The 20,915-nt window shown below is 48.3% G+C and overlaps 1 protein-coding gene across 3 annotated transcripts in view; it reads left to right on the top strand.

Moving 5' to 3' along the window:
- MYOF (myoferlin) overlaps window positions 1-20,915 on the top strand; it is a 141,589-nt gene that overhangs the window by 119,431 nt on the left and 1,243 nt on the right. For all 3 annotated transcript variants that reach the window (XM_037156586.2, XM_053663877.1, XM_037156587.2), the window contains 10 exons: window positions 3,521-3,691; window positions 4,805-4,953; window positions 7,088-7,227; window positions 9,300-9,388; window positions 9,477-9,572; window positions 13,162-13,303; window positions 15,428-15,527; window positions 17,727-17,917; window positions 19,577-19,686; window positions 20,056-20,203. In XM_037156586.2, coding sequence (XP_037012481.2) covers window positions 3,521-3,691; window positions 4,805-4,953; window positions 7,088-7,227; window positions 9,300-9,388; window positions 9,477-9,572; window positions 13,162-13,303; window positions 15,428-15,527; window positions 17,727-17,917; window positions 19,577-19,686; window positions 20,056-20,203 — 1,336 coding nt within the window. The remainder of the gene's footprint in view (window positions 1-3,520; window positions 3,692-4,804; window positions 4,954-7,087; window positions 7,228-9,299; window positions 9,389-9,476; window positions 9,573-13,161; window positions 13,304-15,427; window positions 15,528-17,726; window positions 17,918-19,576; window positions 19,687-20,055; window positions 20,204-20,915) is intronic.

The raw sequence follows: 20,915 nt of genomic DNA on the forward strand, positions 1-20,915 counted from the left end.
TCCAGGGGCACAGGTGGCAATGCGGGGGCAGGCACAGGGTCCAGGCGTCCAACACCTGTGGGTTCCAGACAGGAAGGGAAAGTCGGGTAGCAGGTGCCTTACCTGGAGCGATGGTGTGGTTCTTGCTCTCCGAATCCAGTTTGGGCCCTGATTTCGGGACCTGTGAATTCTACCATTGCCGTCCAGTGAGTATACAGGGGTGGGCAAAAGGAGGCTTATACAGAGTTAATGTTTGTGTTGTTATTTCTTAATTTTTGTATCATTTATTTGTATTACAACCATAAGCCTATTTTTGCCCATACCTGTGTTATTGACCTGTATCAAGAGGAAGGAGCGGGCAGAAAGTGCTGGGGTCAAACTGTCCTGCCCCTCTATCTTCTGCCCCCAAAGATTCTTAAAAGAGCATTATTTTCTTCATCATTGCCACTTTAGACTTGTTTCTGGGCTGTCCGAAGGTCTCATCAGAACCTTTTCAAGGGCAAGGCAAATCCAAGTGACCTCTATACAGGGCTGGCATTTTTCAGTTATAAACTGTGTTCATAACTAACAACAGCTATTATTAGCTAACTTCTGCTGTGTGCAGGCACTATGCTGAGCCATTCATATAAACCGTCTCAGAAATCTCACAACTCTGAGTTGCTATTTAGCCCCATTTTACAGCAGGGGAAACAAAGGCACAGAGAGAATCAGGGTCTAAAGCGCCCAGCTGGTGAGAGGCAGAGTCAGGACTCGAACCCAGGCATCTGATTGCAGCGTCCACGCGGTGTGCTCACTGTGTGCTCTGTGGCTGCCACAGTGTGACTGTCATCCCCATGTCCTGTGGGGGGGGGGGTGACACACTTTACAGGAGAGGGAAACAGACCCCCCAGAGCTCTGCCCACAGACCCAGTACATCGTGGGGCCGGGATTTAGGCATAACTTCCCGACTCCAAGCCCCAGATTTTCCCAGCACCCTTGGTAATGTTTCATATTCATGGCAAATCCACCACTTATAGAAAAACGTTCCTTGTACAAAACATTTGTGAAAACAGTGTTATTTTCCAAGAACCTTGCCAAGCAGAAGAGTACTTCGGCCTTGTCCGACGTTCGGCCTACACGTCTATTTCTGGCTTTATTCTCTCGCCCGGCCTCTTCTCCCACGCGCGTTTGTTGGTTTGCGCCCTTTGCATCCTCCCCCCCCCCCCCCCCCCCGTGCATGTGCGTGCGCACACAAAGTCTTTGTCACTCAAAGCCTCTCAGGTGCACACACACCACCGTCCCCTCGCTCACACCCTGTGACACACGTGCGCAGGCGACCTCATCCTTGCTCATGTGCGCATGCGCGCTCACCCTGTGCTGCACACCCCGAGGCCACGTGCCGGGGCCTGGGAGTGGAATAATCCTCTGGCTCGGCAGTGTGACGGTTTCCCTTTTCTCCTGCTGATCCAGCCCTGAGGTCTAGACAGGAAAAGGCACGCAGGGCCGGAAGGAGGGCTCCGTGTGAGGGAGACAGGGAGGCAGAGAAAGCCAGCTTTTGAGGGAGAAAGGCGGCCCTGTCTGAATCGCTCGTCTCATAGGAGCCAAGCACAAGCTTAATTAAGTGGCAGGAAAAGTCTTGCTCTGAGCCACCCAGGGAGGAAGCGATGCTGTCAGGCTCCGTTCAGCCAATCCCTGCCTGGCGGGTGTTCAGGCTTCTCCCCATCCAGCCAACGGGGGCCAAGGAGACGCCAGATCTGCAAGCCCTCAGACGGCCGTGGTCCCCGGCCTCAGCCTCAGGGGCTGCTCGTCTTCTCAGCTGGGCTCTCAGGACTCTGGGGCAGGAATTCAGCCATTGCTCGGTGTGTCCTACCACATCGTGACCAGCTCACGTTCAATGGAAGGGCAGTGTCTTACATAAAAATGTTAATTGGTGCATTCCAAGAAAAAAAGTATTTCTTCATTAAACCAAGAAACTTGGGTTGGAAAAGATTAACTGCAGGGCCTCTCAGAGCCTTTCGTTTGCTCAGGGGGATTGGGTTCTCCATCTTACATTGAACCCGAGAACCCTTTTAATCCGGGGGCACATAGTACCTGTCCCTCGGAATCCGGTGTTGGGACTGTGGTGTTAGGGCCGTGTGGACACAGTGCTTCACGTGTGGTCAGGGTTCAGGCACCTGTTCCGTGTGCCTCCTGCACCTGCCCCGCTGCCACAGTCTAGGGAAGCCGCTCAGATTTATCCAGGAGGCGTCCTGGAAGCTTTTCTCCAGGGCCCAGTTGACACACACCCTTCTGCTCATACGGATTAATCCACATCCTCGGCTCTTTGGGCAGGAACCAGTCTACACGCCCGGGTGCAGGGAGAAGGGCAGGAGGCCTGAGGAGAAAGGAGGGATGGGAGAGGCCTCTCGGTTTTCTGCCATCAAAATTTACTGGGCACCTCCCAGGGGACCTGTACCTCTGTGCACGGTGCAAACACAGAACCAAACCCGTCCTTCGGGAGCTTATGCCATGGAGTTTATCTCCCTCACAGACCTGTACCACACTACTCACCCACCACAGAACGTACTACTTGATTTTTTATCTTTACCTCAGAAGTGTTTGCATTTTAATATGGATGCTGTGGAGAGGCTTTAAGAACCAGTGGTACGTCAGAGAGCCTGGGAGGAGAGTGGGAGCCTTCTCGGCACTCGACACATCACCTCGTGCCGGTGGATTCCACTCTCATTCTCCCCACCCCCATGCTCCCGGGGGCTGAGTCGGGGTGCTCCACGGGGCAGTGGAGCTCAGGCAGAAGAGGGAGCAGAGCAGTGGCTGTAACTCAGGGTGCCTGCACCTTACTAATCTCCCACCTTACTAACTTCCCTGTTATCAGTGGGTGCCCCACTCGGTAGGCTTGTGTTAGTAATGTTAATAATATTATAATTAATTATCAGTATTATGCCCTGGCTGATGTGTCTCAGTGGATTGAGTGCCAGCCTGTGAACCAAAGGGTTGATAGTTCAATTCCCAGTCAGGGCACATGCCTGGGTTGTAGGCCAGGTCCCCAGGAGAGGAAGCACAAGAGGTAAAAACACAGCCATGTTTCTCTCCCTCTCTTTCTCCCTCCCTTTCCCTCTGTCCAAAAATAAATACATAAAATCTTTTTAAAAATTATTATTATTATTATTACAAACCTTGGGTTTTGAGCAATGCACACACACCAAATGTTTTCTAAACATTTCTGCATTTGACTTGCATGGTAGGTATTATTATCACCATTTTACAGATGAGAAAACTAAGAACAAAGGAAAAGGTTAAGTGGTCTAGGGTCCCACAGCTAATAAGCAGCAGAGCTTAAAGCCCATGATCTTCTTCTAAGCAGATGTATAATCTCTTGTTCTTATTAGGAAGATGTACTACTTACCAAGTACCCCACCTGCCCCACCCCCAGCCCAGTTACCCAGTCAGGACGTTCCTCTCTGGCAGGCACAGCCCTGCCCGGGGCTTCTCAGCAGAGCCCAGGTGTTTAAGAGATAGCTTGGGTGGGACCGTGCAGAGTCTAACCTTGCATTTGTTTCTTTAGGATGTACGAACTGAGCTGCTACTTACCTCAAGAAAAAGACCTGAAAATTTCTGTGTATGATTACGACACCCTCACCCGCGATGAAAAAGTGGGGGAAACGGTCATCGATCTGGAAAACCGGTTCCTCTCCCGGTTCGGGTCCCACTGCGGCATACCCGAGCAGTACTGCGTGTGAGCTTTGTTTTTGCACACTTGAGTATTTTATGTACTTCATCATACCCCACATATTATCATTTCAGCATGTAGCTATTTTAACAGTGAGGTACTTCTTACATTTTTTATATTGTCTTCAAGTCCAGTGTTTTATCCTCAAATTGGAGGCATCTCAGTGTTTTTCACAAGAAAAGCATTTTTTTCCCACAAAAACAGCAGTTTTCACAAGAAAGACCTGATCTGCGTTTAAGTTTTTATAAAATCTACAGTTCAAAAACTGAATTTGCATACCCAAGTTCCTCACATGCTTAAAAGTTTTCTAATAACGGAATCAAGTTAATGTTGAATAAATAAAACTACGAGTTCAGCGCTGCGGTTGCGCTGAACCGCACATGCGCTGGCCTCACATATAGACGGTTTCCTCCATCTAACATGCGCCCCCAGGAAGCTGTGTCCATCTCCCTCTGTGCTTGGCTTCCTGCTCCTTTGAGTCAGGCACCTACTGATTTTCATGGGAGCATTCTCTTTGGAAAATCAGGGCCAAAGCATTACCCATCCCCAGGGGGCGCCATTCACATTGGAGTCTGTGTAAAATGCTGGCCCCTGGAGTAGAGCATCCCTGTGGTGATAGCTTAAGGAGCAGTGCTTGGAGAACTGCTCCCCTTGGTCCAGTCCTTTGAACCTCCCTCTGTGATGCCAGGGACTGAGGACAGGCAATGTTTGGTGGCAGGAATTCCCTGCTCTTTGGGAACAAGGATTCCCAGACACGCCCTCCCCAACTGATCGATTTTGTGATCGCCCTCTTTAGCTGAGTGCTTTTTTGCAGTATCTACTAGGGTATAGCTCGCAACTTCCAGTTTCTGAGTTTGCCTGTAATGATGATGGCAGTCTCAGTCAAACTCATTTTTACAGAAGAGGAAGTTGAGAGGCGAAAGAGGGTTAATTGGCTGAGCCCAAAATAATTGTGGATTTTAGGTCTTTGAAACAGATTATTAGGCAGAGCCAAAGTGTAAAGCATATTCCCAGCCCCCCACCCCCACATGGGGCACCTGTAGTATGTGAGTGTGTGTGGTTGAATCCAGGAAGAACCTGTACGGCCTGAAGTAACTCTCTGTGGGGTGTTATTCACAGCTCTGGAGTAAATACCTGGCGAGATCAATTGAGACCAACACAGTTGCTTAATAATGTAGCCAGATTCAAAGGCTTCTCGACACCCATCCTTTCCGAAGATGGAAGTAGAATCAGATACGGAGGACGAGACTACAGCTTGGCTGACTTTGGTAAGCACGTTGCCGTAGATCGCAAGCTGGTTACAAAGTGATAACAACCCATTTCTGTTGCTGGGTTTGTTTAGGGGAGGGTTTCCGGCAGAGCAGGGCCCTAGTTACACCACAGGGGACTCCACACCCTAGTGTCTAACAAAAGCCCATTATACAAGGGTTTGCTGTCATGTCAAGTGTCAATGTGGACACATTTTCTTGTCTGTCTTATGTTTCATTTGACCTTTATAGGTCATAGCCACTCAAGCTTTGAACACAAAGTTGTAGTAATTAACTAATTTTCATGTAATACAAAGTGCTCATATGGCAACTCAGGAATTTCTTTACCAGGTTTATTCCATCATTTTTCTAGCCCTTCTGGGAGAAGGCTCAGGGATGCATGGGGTTGGTTCGGAGAATCAGCTAAGTTCACATCCGGCTCACGTCCGAACTTCGGGTCTTGCTCTTTCCCAACAGTAATTTATAAAAGTCTGTCCTGACACATAAAAAAGCTAAATGCACTCTGACAAAGACTGAAGTAAGCTTAATTTAATTGAGCATAAGAGCTGTGGTATAATTCAGTGTTGTGTAGGGAAGAAGGGCTTCCCAGAGTCAGCAGCAGTGGAGGATTCATGGGATATCCAGAGAAAGCTGAGCATTCAGTGGCTGGTGTGGTTCAGTGGGTTGAGCGCTGGCCTGCCAACCGAAAGGTCGCCGGTTCAATTCCCAGTCAGGGTACATGCCTGGGTCGTGGGTCAGGCCCCCAGAGCAGGATGCACGAAAGGCAACCACATATTGGTATTTCTCTCCCTCTCTTTTTCTCTCCCTTTCCCCCCTCTCTAAAAATACATAGATAAAATCTAAAATAAAAAAAGCTGAGCATGGGAGTAAAAGTGCTTCCAGAGCCACAACTGCTTGTTCTTGACATTGTGAGAAACTATATTTTGTCTTTTCTTTTGAAGAAGACTTAGTATCAGGGATAACTGGATGTTTAAGAAATGTCGATGTTCCCGTTAACATGAGAACTTGCAAAGGGGATTGGGAATAAACAAGTAAGCAACGTGGCCTCGTGAATAAGAGTGCTCACAAACAATCAAAAAGTAACCCCCAAAAGCTGTATCAATCGTAAGGACTGTTCCACTTACTATTGTTACATAACAAATTACTCCAAAATGTAGCAGCTGGGAACAGCCTTTTGTTTGGTGGGTTAGGAATTCAGGAAGGGCTCAGCCGTGCAGTTCTCACTTGAGCTGCTCGTGAGTTGGTTGCTGTCAGACGTCAGCCGGGGCCACAGTCGTCCTGAGGCTCAACTGGGCTGTGGGTCCAGGATGCTCACTCACGTGGCTGGCAGTTGGTGCTGGTTCTTGGCCAGGAGCTCAGCCGGGCCGGTGATTGGAGCACCTCCTCAGGCTTTTTTTGTAGGACGGTCTCTGGGTCCCCAAGCTGCCTTCATGGTGAGGGGCACCTCTAGAGCGAGTGCCCCAGGAGGGCCAGGCAGAAGCCACGTGGCCTTCGTGCCTAGCCTCGGAAGCCGCCCGGCACTTTCTTCAGTGGTCAAGTATGTCTCCAGACTCAAAGAGAGGATATAGATGCTCCCTCCTCAACGGAAGAAATGTCAGAAAATTTGGGGGCTGCATGTTTTAAATGCCAAAGTGACGTGAGTGACAACTGAACTTACGAATTTTAGTGGCTTAACACAATGACAGTGTATTTCTCATAAATTCAGAACAGGCGTTCGTGTAGGTGGGCGGCCCTCTCCTAAGCAGTGTTCGGGGCACTTGGTCCCTCCCGCCGTACAGCCCAGCCATTCTTCAGCTGAGGTGCGGAGGCGGTGGTTTTCTTCTGTATCCAGAGGAGTGAGGCACATGGAAGCAGAGCCTCTGAGCCTCTGCCACAAAGTAAACACGGGCTACACATTCAGATGTATTCTGGTCCCTTTGCTCTTGGCAGCCTACAAGTCAGGTGTGAACCTGGTTGGGCCAGGCCCCTAGTCAGGAGCTATTTCTGTCAATGACTCCTTCTCAAGTCAAAGTTCGCACCGGGCACTGCCTGACTATTTTGCAGAATCTGGGAGGAAGTGTCGGAAGCCCCTCAGACAGTCTGGCTGAACTGTTCCCAGAGCCCATCCATGTTTCAATGCCGCTTTCCATTCCAGAAGCCAACAAGACCCTGCACCAGCACCTCGGGGCCCCAGAAGAGCGTCTTGCCCTTCACATCCTCAGGACCCAGGGGCTGGTCCCTGAACACGTGGAAACAAGGACTTTGCACAGCACCTTCCAGCCCAACATCTCTCAGGTAAAGGGGCTCCCTGTCTTGGAAGACACATCATCCAAACACCAAGGTGTAGCGGCAGTGTGGACACAGACTTGTCTCTCTTCTCCCTTTTGGACAGTGTAAGATACATAAGGAATAACTCATCCCAAACAAGAACTTATGGTAAGAATTTTCAGGTAGCTCACAGCATCCAGCCAGGAGAGTGACTGTAACTCAGAACCAACTGGGGCCCGGACCTCTCCCCGTCTCTCGTCTTTCTCTGGGTCCTCTTTAGTCGGCCCCTCCTGTGCTTCCTTCCCACGTGTGTGGATCATGCGGACAGTCCCCGAGTGTTCTGGGTTATTCCGCCGTTCCATCTACTTCCAAATGTGGAAAGGAGAGGTCGCTCCACTGTGGCCCAAATGCCCGCCACTGAGCCACTCTGCTGCAGCCAGGAGGGCAGGGCCTGGGAAAGCAACTGCGCTTCGCCCAGTCTGGGTGAGGCGGTGCCATCGGATCCAGGAGCCAGGAGAAACGGGGAAAAAGCTGGGCCACGGGGCCGAAAATGGCTCGTCATAAGGACCGTGTAGAGATCCTTACGCCATGCTGGGGGACGGTCAGTTTCCAGAAGAACAAGGGCAGACACAGCAGACGACAAAATAATGCAGGAGGAAGCTTGCTGTAATGAAGACCCCCAAGCTGTCCGTACAGGGATGCAGACTCAGCAAGCCTGGGTGGGGCCGGGAATCTGAATGTTAACAAGTACATGGAAGCATTCTGATTCGGCTGGCTAGGAAACCTCACTTTCAGAAATGTTAATCTAATCGATGCAAATATTACTGACGCAGACAGCACAACTGTGGACAAGCTTGTCTCTAAAAAGTGGCCGCAAGTGGCCGGCCTTCGCTGGTTATTTTGTCACTTCTTTCTTTTATTCTGCTTCACATCTCGTTTCTTCTTCTTCTGTCCCACAAAGAGCCCATTCCTCCTCCTCTCTTCCCTCCCACCCCTCAGCTGAATACAGTCTTAAGAAATTACAAAGCAAGGAAGATCTTTCTCTGGGAATCCACTCTCCCCATCCCTTCTGCTCCCTGCCCCATCGCCTCTGTGTACCGCGTGGGGCAGACTACAGCTGGGTCTTAGGAGAAACCTGGATGCCTGATGTTCTGCAGTGTGCTCGATGCACTATAAAACCTTGAGCCCTAGAGATTAGTTGGAAGAGTGACAGGATCACAGTAAAATATATCCCATTTCAAGAGCTCCAGTCAATTCCTTTTGCTCACAATGCATTAGGAAGCCAATCTAGTGGTTTCCTTGGCAACCTTCTTAAAGACCAGTCTGTTTTTGTCATGAAGGCAGAGTGTACAGAACCTCCAAAAGCAGTTTGGGGAATTTAAATCGGTTTGTATGGTTGATACAGTTTGTTAATGGCATTCCTCATCTGTCTGGAAGAAGGTTCCAGTCAGATGGATGAGCCTTGTCCGTGGCCATCAAAGACCTGGGCAGGGCCTCACCAAGATAACAGTACTGTTCTTGTCACTGTTTGAGTCTCTGCTTTGGAAGTGCTATGTTGTCGGTCTTTCTTTTAAAAAATTAAATGCCATTTTACGTTATTTTGATTTTCTGCCTTGAGGTAAGTGGAGAAACCCTTGGGTGTCATAAAACTGGGACTGATATCAAGTAGACAGTGTAATGATGAGCAGAGCAACAGCTTCAGAACTATTGTGAGAATAAAGGGCCCAGCTTTAAAGTGGTTGTAAGAGAGGGTGTGTTGTAAGACTGGGATTGTGTTTTTGTGCATGCGTGTGTTGGAGGTTGTGTTCATGTTGGGAAGCCCCTCGTCTTGTTAACCAGGGAAGACTCAGACTGTGGTACAGCCAGCAGAAACTCCTGGGTAAAGCAGGAAGCAGGTGGCCTAAATGATATTGAATGCCCAAGATTCATCTTGATTTGTTCTAGTCTTTTGGGGGGACAGGGTGGGGATGCTATCTGCGTGGACTAGTAAATTTAGTGGGCCCAAAGAAATAGTTTCACCTAGGAAATGTGAATGAAAATTTTGGTCTCTACCACCTGTAATACAATTTTATTTCTCTTTTCATTTTTGAATGGCTTAGGGAAAACTGCAGATGTGGGTGGATGTTTTCCCCAAGAGTTTGGGGCCCCCAGGCCCTCCTTTCAACATCAAACCCCGAAAAGCCAAGAAGTAAGTAATGTTGAGACCCTGCTGTCTTGGCCTGGGGCCTTGGTGCAGGACAAGACAAAAAGCCCCTTCAACACGTGTTCATTTGTAGGTTCTACCTCCGTGTGATCATCTGGAACACCAAGGATGTTATCTTGGATGAGAAAAGCATCACAGGAGAGGATATGAGTGACATCTATGTCAAAGGGTAAGGCCAGCATGCAGCCTGTGACACACTCGGGGAATGAACCGCCTCTCTCCTTAATTAGTTTTCATCGTTGAAGGTGTGCACTGTGGGATTCTTGGTTACTTGACAGTATCTCACTGATGCAACCTGTTTAGGGTGCTCCACAGAGACAAAGGCAGAGAAAACAGAAGGAAAAGGAAGCCTGTATGAATCTCGTATGCGAGCAGAGGCATGTAATGACTGCAAGAGCTGGCCCATGTTATTTATTTATTTATTTATTTATTTATTTCCTTACCCGAGGACATTTTTTTCATTGCTTTTAAAGAGAGAGGAGGGGAGAGGGAGAAGCATCAATGAGAGAGAGGAACATTGATTGGTTGCCACTGATACTTACCTGGACTGGGAATGGTATGTGCCCGGGCCATGAACCTGCAACCAAAGGTATGTGCCCTGACTGGGAATCAAACCCGCAACCTTTTGGGTGTGGGATGATGCTCCAACCCACTGAGCTATACTGGCCAGGGCTGATACCTATATCCTTATTTCTCTCTTTTAAAAGTGAATTTTATTGAGTTTATTAAACATATTTGTTATTTCTGAGACTTCTTAGTCATGCGGTTCACTTTTATTACTTCTTTATATCATGAATAACTGGCTTTAGAAACAAGGAATTCTTCCAAGATTTAATTTGCTATGCATTTTATTAACAGCAACTAATGTCCATAGAAAAGAGGAAGCATTAGCAGAATTTTTAAAAACCATTGATTCCACCAACCTTTACTGAGTGCCTGCATCTAACCTGTAGGGAGGGAAGGTTGTTCAGTTATGCATGTAATTCAGTTCCACATAGTTCATGTTGGTGTTAGTTTTGTGTTGTATCTTGATCATAGATGTTGAGCACAGAATGGCAAAGTGATTAAGAAGTCAGACTAACTGGGTGGAAACCCTCCCTGCTAGCTGGACCAGTTAGTAGGTTTGCTGTTCACAATACGGAGATAATGAGAGTACCCACTGCTCAGGAATATTCAAAAGACCGAGTTACTCAAAGCATTTAGGATAGTGCCTAGCAGGTAGTAAGCACTGTGTATATTAGGGTTCTCCAGAGAAACAGAACAAGTAGGGTGTGTGTGTGTGTGTGTGGAGAGAGAATGTAAAGAATTGGCTCCCATGGTTACAAGAGGCAGAGAAGTCTCCCAATCTGCCATTTGCAGGTAAGAAGATAAGACCCCAGTTTAATCAATGCAGGTAAGACCCCAGTTTAATCAATGAGGCAGAAAAGTCGGTGAACTCCTCCTCCATCTGCCTTAGCAGCCCCACCTCCATTGGAGAAGGCAATCAATCTACTTCACTAAGTCCACTGATTCAAATTCTGATCTCATCCAAAAACACCCCTAAAGAATGTTTAATCTGCACAGCCCATGGCAAGCACATTGACACATAAAATTAACTACTATACTGTGTGTTAGCGGGTACTATTGAAATTCCACATAGACCAAGTTAGGTTCCTTGATAGGTAAAAAGATAAGACTTGTTGAACTGAATGTATTCATAAAGTGAGAACAAAGTTTCACTTATGATCCCAATGGTCTTCAATCAAAACTTTGTTCGAAACACTATTACTGTCATTTACATTGGCTGTAAACAGGGTGTTTCATCAGATGTGTTATTCTTCCTCATTTCAGAATCTTATTACCAGTCCCCAAGGAAAACTAATCCCAGCTAATTGCATATATGCAAATTTATTTGATTATCATAAGCATTTTTTCCAATCAGGAAAACAACTCAAGTAATACTGAACTGAAAGAAAATTCCTCTAACAAAGAATAAAGCTCAACCTAGTACTATGTCATATTTGGAATTAAAATCTAAATACTACATGTGAAATGATAAATAATATATAAATAACATGCCTACTACTACTATACATGGGTTTTACATACAGAGTTACATATGTGTACACAAATACATAAACTTCGGGCAGTTAATTTGTTTCAAAATTAAAACATGGAAAGATTCCTATATAAAATTAAATGTGAAAAAGATTCCCTAATAAAAGAGAGGGGACTCTCACAGTGCCCCATTGCCAGAGCACCCTGGCCCGGCCTGTGGGCTGCAGGTCCTGAAGCGGGCTGCACAGTGGAGGGAAATAAATAAATAAAAAGTAAGAAGCGCAGTGGATGAGCAGTCTGGGATTAGACAGTGGTGACACTTGGGGAGGGGTCAAGGTGTGAAGCTACTGAGGTCCTAGCCAGACTCTCTTTGGAGAATTAGTTTAAAAGCTTAAAAGCTAATTGTCAGAAGGAACTTTTCAACTAACTTACCTGGTCAATTAATTGGCCAGCAAAAAGTAAAAGTAATGTAGTTGATTGATGTTAATACTGTTACTAATAATGGGACCTAATATTGGCACTTTGTCATCTTCATGGTTCTTTGAGACAGACAAACCGGGAGTTATACTTAATTCTCTACATAACTGGCTGTGTGAGCTTATGTAAGTTGGATAGCCTCTCTGAACTTCCGTTTCTTCATCTGAGAAATGGAAATATGTAGAGAGTTGGGGAAAATAAGGCAATGAGAAGTACCTAGTTCATAGCACATGATTGTGAACTTGAGTTAAGGATTTCCCCCTACCCATTCTGGCCCTTCCAAGTTGTGGTCTGTCCTTAGACTGACCTTGTAAAGGGAGCACATATCATTAGCCTCATTTTACTGATGGGAGATGAAGCTTAGAGACTCAGTGGCAGAGCAAGTTCACAGCCAGGCCTGCCTCCCACCAAGAACCTCTGTCTGCAGGGTCCAGGGATCAATGTTTTTAAAATCTCCCCAGTTGATTCCGATGTAGTTCTAATGCACAGTCAGTGTTGAGAACCATGCATTCAACCACTTTACCAGCCTAAAATCCAGTGTTCCCCTGGCTCCCAAACCAGGAGTTTTTCCAGTAGCAGGCAGATGTGACAGCTTCTTCTCACGCAAGTAGATTCATTCATTCTCTCAATGGGTATTTAATTAGTGTCTGCCTCTGCCAGGCACAAGTCAAGAAAACTTTTCAAATGTCAAAAGTTGAGAAATAACCACTCAAATCTTCCTTGCTAGTCTCAATAATATCACACTGAATCTAAGAATAATAAAAAAAAGGAAGCTGTAAAATTACTGGAGTCATGCCTGTTTTGTTTGCTTATGTAAAGTATGGAAAAGGAAATGCTAAAGTTCAGAAGTAACTCATATTCATTGAACTCATCAGCAGTGATGACAGATAATGATGAGTTACGGTTTTGAAGAGTAAAATCATAGCCAGCTCCAACATTCCCAAAATAGAAGCTAAGTTGTTGATATTTTCCAGAAAATTTCACCTTATCCCTGTTAAGTGAAGTCTAAAGGGTTTCCTGCTTTGGTTTTAGAGGAATTATATTTTATTTGGCTACAGCCTATGTTGGATGCAACAGAGCACCTCCCTTTCATAAATCAGCCCCCAGCTCCATAGATAACTGGAAGCTGCCCAAGAAAAGTGCATTAATTCTCCTGCCCTTCACTCCCGTAATCACTGCACAATTTTGTGGCTAGATTACCTGTCAATCACACGATGCTAAGTCTGTTTGCCTCTGCTTTTCAGCTGGATTCCTGGCAATGAAGAAAACAAACAGAAAACAGATGTCCATTACAGGTCCTTGGATGGCGAGGGGAATTTTAACTGGAGATTTGTTTTCCCATTTGACTACCTCCCAGCTGAACAACTCTGTATTGTCGCTAAAAAAGTAAGCTCTGAAATATGCCAGTGGGAAGTGGATGTCACGGGTCTTCCTTAACGCAGACACTCAGAGAATGTTGGAGCCACTCAGCACCTCAGCGGTCGTGAGTTCAGCTCCCTGTTGGCATAGATGGGGACTGCGAGGCTCACAGAGGTGTGGAGACTTGCCCAGGGTCACACAGCTATGAGAGCTATTTGCGAAGTACATGGGATCCAACTTTCCTTTCCCCAACACGTTGGACGCAGTAGGAAGGATCTGGTAAAGGGTAGACATGGGGGCTTGTATCATTGTGTACAACAAGCCACGGTACATTTATGTCCCTGGGAACCAATGTCTCCCCATGATAAGCAGAACAGTTTGACTAAATAACCAAACAGAGGTAAAATATTCAAGTAGTAAAATTTCCTTCCTTCAGAAGCATTTCTGTGAGGGTTTAAGGCCCTGGAGGTCTTAATTTGTAAGATTCTGTTACAGAACTCAACTCAAACTGACTTATACCAAAAAGTGGCTTGTTGGTTCACACTACTCAAAAGCCCAAGGTTGGCTGGCTTTAAGGAATGCCTGGGTCCCAGGTTGGACTGATGTCTTTAGAAATGGTTCTCACTTCTCCGCCCCTTCGCTCTGCCTTCTGTGGGCCCCCGTCCCTGGTGGGCACCCTCAGGTGAAAGAGAACAGCTCCCCTGTGGTGCCAGCCAGACTGCGTTTGCCTGTGTGGGGTCACGTGCCTGATCCTGAGCCCGCCAGTGCTGCCTGGGGATGCAGCGCTCTGGCTGGCGCTGGGGTAGAGGATGGAGACAGTTCTTCCCAACCTGCACGGACCAGACGAAGGGACTCCAAGAAAAGTCTGGGTGCTTCCATCCCAACACGGGGATACTGGGCAGGCAGTAACAACAGATGCCTTTTGTAGGTCCTCCATCCTACTTCTACCCCCACAGTCTGTAAGCTTTCCCCAGCTCTTCCCGGTCACGTCCTTTCCCCAACACCTGATTAAAACATACCTGCCTCTGTCCCATCCGGCCAGACCCTGCTCGGCACTGATGTGTCGTGAGCACTCTTCTGTGCCAGGTGAGATGAATGCTTTCAAAGGGCACTTTCCAGCGACACGGAGCTCAACCTGATGTCAAATCATGCACACTTTCAGATGGTGAGGCAGGCTGGGTTGAGGAAGGTGAGGGAGTCGGGGTCAGTTAGGCCTTTAGTTAAGTTCCCTTTCCCATTTGCCCACATCTGCAGCTGGACCTCCCGGTGCCCTGAGTGGTACGTGGAGTCTGAGCCCCACAGGACAGTCAGGAGGGGCCAGACAGCAGCAGAGGGGGCTTCCACACCCTTCACAGACAGGCCCCTGGGCCCCGCCAAGGGGGACATTCCTGGAATGTCATCTGAAAAACCAGGAACAACCCAACAATCATCCCTCAAATTCATGAAGCACTGGGGAACATCCCCTTCTTCTGGGGCCAGAGGAACCTAGGTGTAATTAGGCCGTGGAGGTGTGATTATTTTTGGCTAGTATTGCCTAGCAGAGGCAGGGACCAGGCCTCCCTGCACCTAACTAACTAGTGTGAGGGATCCGGGGGGTCTTTGTTGGGCACAGCATGGAGAACCCGGTGATATTTTTCAAAAGTCAAAATGCCAGGACGCTTTCAGTCTGCAGTGACGGAAGAGGCAAATCTGTGCCATGGTGAAATGAGGCTCAGACATCTGTGTGGGGAGGGCAGATGGTGACTGGGCAGGAGTGACACCCCACGGGTGATGTTGTGGGCTGGCCTAGGACATCCTGACTGTGAGGATAATCCAAGCAAGCAGTAGTGGTCTTGGGGGGGGGGGTCCAATCCCTCCCTGAACTCCAGGAGTGGCTGCAGGAAGTCACACTGATAGGAACGTGGCAGGAAGCCTTCTGTTTGGGAACTGCCTGGGACATCCATTTTGTCACCCAGCTGGTGGCCTTGAGATGTCCTGGGGGGCCCACCTGTTCTCCATACATGGAGGGGGCGGGTAGGGCTGAGGGGAGAGGGTTTTAGGTTAGGGGTGCAAAGGAGGGAAAGGCCCATGACTTGATGCCGGGTTGGCATCAAGGGGCGGGTTTCAGAATCCCGTCAGTGTCACTGGGGTCTGTTTCTCTTGTCATTTTAGGAGCACTTCTGGAGTATTGACCAAACCGAATTCCGGGTGCCACCCCGACTGATCGTTCAGATATGGGATAACGACAAGTTTTCTCTGGATGACCACTTAGGTAGGGCTTACCTTCAGATACTTTACTCTCAGACATTGTACGGGAGTCACTTATTTAAATCTCCAATCCTATGGGTCATAGGGGGCAGGGCACAGCCACCGTCTGCATGTCCTCTGGACAGCGTGGCACAGTGAATGTCACCCCTTTCTGAGGAACCAAGGGCCCCCCCAGAGGCCCTGGTACCAGCTTCTGTCTGGCTGTTAAGACTCAAATCCCGTCTCCACAAAAGAACGCCACCCCCCTGCCTTTACTGCCAGTCCGTCTGTGCTGTCTCTCCTCAGCACTTCACAATGGCTCCCTCCTCCTCCACGCTGCTCTCAAACGCTACTGAGGCCCCCCAGTGCCCCTACCCATTGTTCTTTCCCCCAGGCTCACCCTCCTCTGTGGTTAAAGTCCCCATTAAGTAACTGCCCCCTGCACACACACCCCGGGCTTTTCAGTTTCCTGGCGCACAGCCCTCTCCGCACCCAGCCCCAGCCCCAGCCCCCGATCCCGTGGCGCGGTGCTGTTCCGATTTTCTCTCTCCCGAGCCTTGGGCCTGTCTCGTTGGCTGGCTCTGTTTCTCCCTCCCAGTCCTTAAATGTAGCCCTTTGCCCTCCCTGGGGTCTTTGTCTCTCCCAGGGCCCCTGGGTGATTTGCCCGTGGGCACCTTTCAGCAAGGTATGACTTCTGAACCAGGAGGTGTAGCCTGACCACCTGCAGTGCCTGGCAGAGTAAGAAGAAACCGCCATGGTGACTCATTGCACTATATAAATGGATCAAATCAACACGCCCTCTTCCTTAAACTGACACGATCTTGTATGTCAGTTACATTTCAAAAAGACCCATTATGATGGTTATTCCCAATTCCTCACCAGAGACTTTCGCCTTCATGTTTGGCTGGCACCTCAGGTTCATCATGACTAAAGTCAGACTCAGCCTTTCTTCCCAGACCTCATACCTGCTCTCCGCATGGGCCCCTCTGCTGTCCTAGCCACCAGGTGAACACGCCCGGAGGCCTCTGTGTGTCCTCTGCCCCTTCCCCCCACTCAGCGCTAACGGAGCAACCTGCTGTCTCTGCACTTTTGTTTTCTCATTTCCATGATCTCCGCCCTTGGCCAGTTCGGACCTCACTTTCCCTTAACCAGGTGTTACAGCGGCCCCTAGCTCATGTCCCTGGCAGAGGGGAAGCTCACGGTGGCCAAGGGCTGCGGCTGGTTCATCCCGTTACCTGTCGCAGCCCTGGGAGCAGTGGCTGTGACTTGGTGCTAATAGGAGATGAACAAACAGATTTGAGTGGGCCAGGATGCTAATTTAAAAAGCATATGGGCAGGAAGTCCCAGAATAGTGGAGGGTTTTTCCTTGGAATTTAGTAGCCTGACAACACATAAAGAGAATGAATGTATTTTAAAATGGCTAGTGGGCAAATGACTGTAGTTATCACCCAAAGGAGAGCTGAGAAAAAAGCAGGAATAAGCTCAAGAAAAGCTGAGTAAATTGCAGGCTATGGGCCCATATAAGATGAAAGGCTGTTTCCTAGCCTGATGGTTTAGAGAGAATCTGCCACCATCCTCCTCTTGCTGTCACTGTTGAAGACCAACTCGTGCCCCGGTTATCCATGGACTTGGCCCCACAGCACCATCCCTTAAGGAAAGGGTGCCCGGGAGGTCCGAGTGCAGAAGGAAACCGCTACGAGAGCATTAATGCCTCACGTCACGGAAGAGAAAGCGTGCCTCTCCTGGCGCTGAGGTGGCCTTCCTAGTTCCTGGTGAGAATTTTCTGTTGAGCTGTAATGTTCTTTCTCAAACTCCTGATTCTGAGGTTGCCCTGGGAGAGACTTGAACATGACTGTTCCATGGAGGGGCCCATGTTCCAAGTACCACCTGTCTTCACCCAAAGCCACATGACTGTGTTTAGGGCAATTCAGAACTAATGTTTAGTGATTTTTAAGCTTGTGGAGGAATTCTGTTTATGCTGCTGTCTTTGAGAAATAAAACACACAGTCCCATGTGAGACGCAGAGAGGCGGACCGGGATCTCTCCTGCCACCCTGCATCATCTGGGAAGAGTTTGAAGCATCTCCCAGGCTCCCCTTCTCCAGTGCACTCATCACCTGGTCAGAATCACCGTCTGCCTCCCTTCCAACAGGAACATTCTGTTCCCTTGTAAACAGCGGCCGATCCACTCAAAGCTTATTGGAATTTAATGTTTCCCTGGCTAGGTTTCCTGGAACTTGATTTGCATCGCGCCATCATTCCAGCAAAATCACCAGAGAAATGCAGTTTGGACATGATTCCGGACCTCAAAGCCATGGACCCCCTGAAAGTGAAGACAGCCTCCCTCTTTGAACAGAAGTCCATGAGAGGATGGTGGCCGTGCTACGCAGACAAAGACGGCTCCCGGGTGATGGCTGTACGTGCATTTTGTGGCTGGGGGTCCTTCGGGCCTTACAGCATCTAGGTTTTCTTTTTATCCATAGATTTACTCCAGATGAGATAAGGAAGTGCCAAATTGGTGGAATTTTAGGTTAAGGGAACGGTTTGTACCTGGGATCACAAGAGAAGGTGGCCACGAGCACAGGTTTGAGGTTGAGCGGAAGGCAAAGGCCCTAGAATTGTCAAAAAACCTGGACACCAGAGAGGTCTCGCAGTGTTTCTTTAGGTCCCCCCTTCACCAGGGAGGCTAATTTATGCTGAGCTATTAGTACAGTTTAGTACAGAAAAGGAAACTGCAAATTTGAGCTGTTCTCATTAAAAAAAAAAAAAAGGATGGAGGCAGTGGGGATTCAGGCATTCACTGGGCAAGAAGACCATAACTTACAAGCAAGTTCAGAGAACTCAGGATGTATTCTGATATAGAACCATGTCACAAAAGACTGCCTGATTCATTATGTATTATTAATTTTAGTTAGCACCCTACATCACTGATTACAAACCGGATAACATGCTAAATGCCTTACATTTAAAACTTTGAGGTATAATTTATATAAATAAGCTGCATCCACTCAGAGTGCACCATTTGATGAGTTTTGACAGATGTATGCACTCATGAAACTCCTGTCATCAAGATCTAGAACATTCCCATACCCCAGAAGTTTCCTTGTGCCCTTTGCAGTCCATCGCTCCTCCAAATCTGGCCCAGGAAGTCGAACCTAACTGTTTTCTGCCTCTACAGATGAGTTTGCACGTCTTCCCATTTAGTTCTGCTGACAACCCCAAGTAGACATTATCCCCTTTTTATAGGTTCAGAACCCAGGCTCAGAGAGACGGAGCACCTTGCCACAGTCAGACACCCAGCCTTGCCTGACTTGTCAGCACAGGAGTCATCAGCGCCCCACCACCTACGTGAATGTCTGGTCAGGGCTCTCAGATCACTGGTGCTTAGTCTGGCTTTTGGGGGTTCTAGGAAGACTTACAACCTTCATTAAGCCTCGCTATACCGATGGGCGAGTTTCTGGGCCTCTTCCAGCCTCCATTTTCCGCATGTGCACATGAGGGTAGTACCAGTTCCTGCTGCACAGGGTAGTGGTGAGCGCTGCAAGGATTGATCATCCACGAGGCAGGGTTAAGCAGGGCCCCGTGCATCCCTCAGGAACCTGTGAACAGAGAGGCAGCATTCGTTCATTCAGCTAGCATACACTGAGCACCCCCTTAAGTGATGGCACTGCGCTGTGCCGGGGGGTCCACGGTAGGAACAAAGGCTGGGGGCTCTCTGGGGGCCTAGGGTTACTACTCATTAAGTATTAGGCACCGTTACGAGAAGTACCTAGGTTAGCCTGGTCCCAGTAAAGTCACAAAGGAAGGTGTGTGAGAAGGTGAGGAGGTTAGAGTGACAGAGATGCAGAGAGGGACGAGCAGGGGGAGCAATTTGTCCTCTCCAGTTCCCACAAGGAGCCAGTTCAGAAACACGTGGAAGAGGAAATGTGGTAAAATCTCTTGAGGAAAATTTAAGGCAATTGCGGGATTGTTTTACAAGAATAAAAATCATTGCTCGGGGAATACTCCGTGGGCTGAAGTGAAAATATTTGTGAAACATGATGTCATGTGTTTAACCTGTTCTGCTTTACTGAAGGGGAAAGTGGAGATGACGTTGGAAATCCTCAATGAGAAGGAGGCCGACGAGAGGCCAGCCGGGAAGGGACGGGATGAACCCAACATGAACCCCAAGCTGGACCCACCAAAGTGAGAGCCTTCTTTGTTCTCGGCCTTGTCTCATCCCCAGACACCTGCAGTCTGAAAGCCCCCCTTCCAATTGGCTTAATAGACTGGATTAGCTTTTGTCCTTCTAATTTTGTACTTAATAGTGGGGGGTAGAGAGGTTGGCGATGTGGCTTTATTTTAACCACTCTCTCAAGAAAGCAAAGTCTCTTGTGCCTTTAACATCTTAGGGAGCTAAAGAAAATTCAAGAAACTTTCTGGGCCAGTGAAGGGGAATAATGTCTTTTCTTGACATTAAATGTTATCAGTTATTCCTGAGATGGTGTTATACCCTGAGGTAGCACGTCGGTCCCTCCTGAGCTGGCTGGGTTAAACCCTTCCTTTGCAATGCAGCCGACCAGAAACCTCTTTCCTCTGGTTCACCAACCCGTGTAAGACCATGAAGTTCATCGTGTGGCGCCGATTCAAGTGGGTCATCGTCGGCCTGCTGATCCTGCTCATCCTGCTGCTCTTCGTGGCTGTGCTCCTGTACTCCTTGCCGGTGCGTGTCCTGGGCCCCTCGTGGTGGTTGTGTGTGTGTGTGCACACGCGCGCACTGTGCTTGGTCATCTAACTTGGTACTTGCCTTTGTTGCTCTTCAGAAGAGTGACAGACTTAGGAGTTGTGGCCTCACAACCCTTCAGCCTTTGGAAAACTTACCGTAATGTGTCCTGTGGTTAGTAATGTGTCCTGTGGTTAGAATTGCGTTCTTAGGGTTTCAAGAATTTCAGGCAAAACTCTATGGTCAGAAAAACACTGGTGTCAGGAATTTCAGGAGAACTCTCTCAGGGCTTCATCAATGGACTGCAGCCAGCATTTCTAACTGACCTTCTGCCCTCAGACTCTTTGTCCTGTTATTCACAGATCCCCAGATCTGGGCCCGCATAGGTCAACACTCAACTCCACCCAGTCTAGAGAGTCACCCCTCCACCAACAAGCGTGGCCCTTACCTGCCAGGACGCCTTTGCCAGCACTGTTCCTTCACCCGTGCTTTATCATTAACATACTCATTCGTTAGGACCCACATCACATAGGCCCCCCTTAAGTTCCCCTGAATCATCCCAGTCCAAATGGGGATTTTGCCAGTGTCCTTAGGAATAGTGCTTTCATTCCTTCATTCCAGAAATTTGTTTCCAAAAAAAATTTGTTGAGCAGCTACTATAGGCTAGGCACTGGGGTGTACACGTGACCATGGCATGATTTCTGCCTACACA

The sequence above is a fragment of the Artibeus jamaicensis genome, unplaced genomic scaffold (genome assembly GCF_021234435.1).
Source record: "Artibeus jamaicensis isolate MK-2021 breed Jamaican fruit bat unplaced genomic scaffold, CSHL_Jam_final contig_332, whole genome shotgun sequence".
Lineage (NCBI taxonomy): Eukaryota > Metazoa > Chordata > Mammalia > Chiroptera > Phyllostomidae > Artibeus > Artibeus jamaicensis.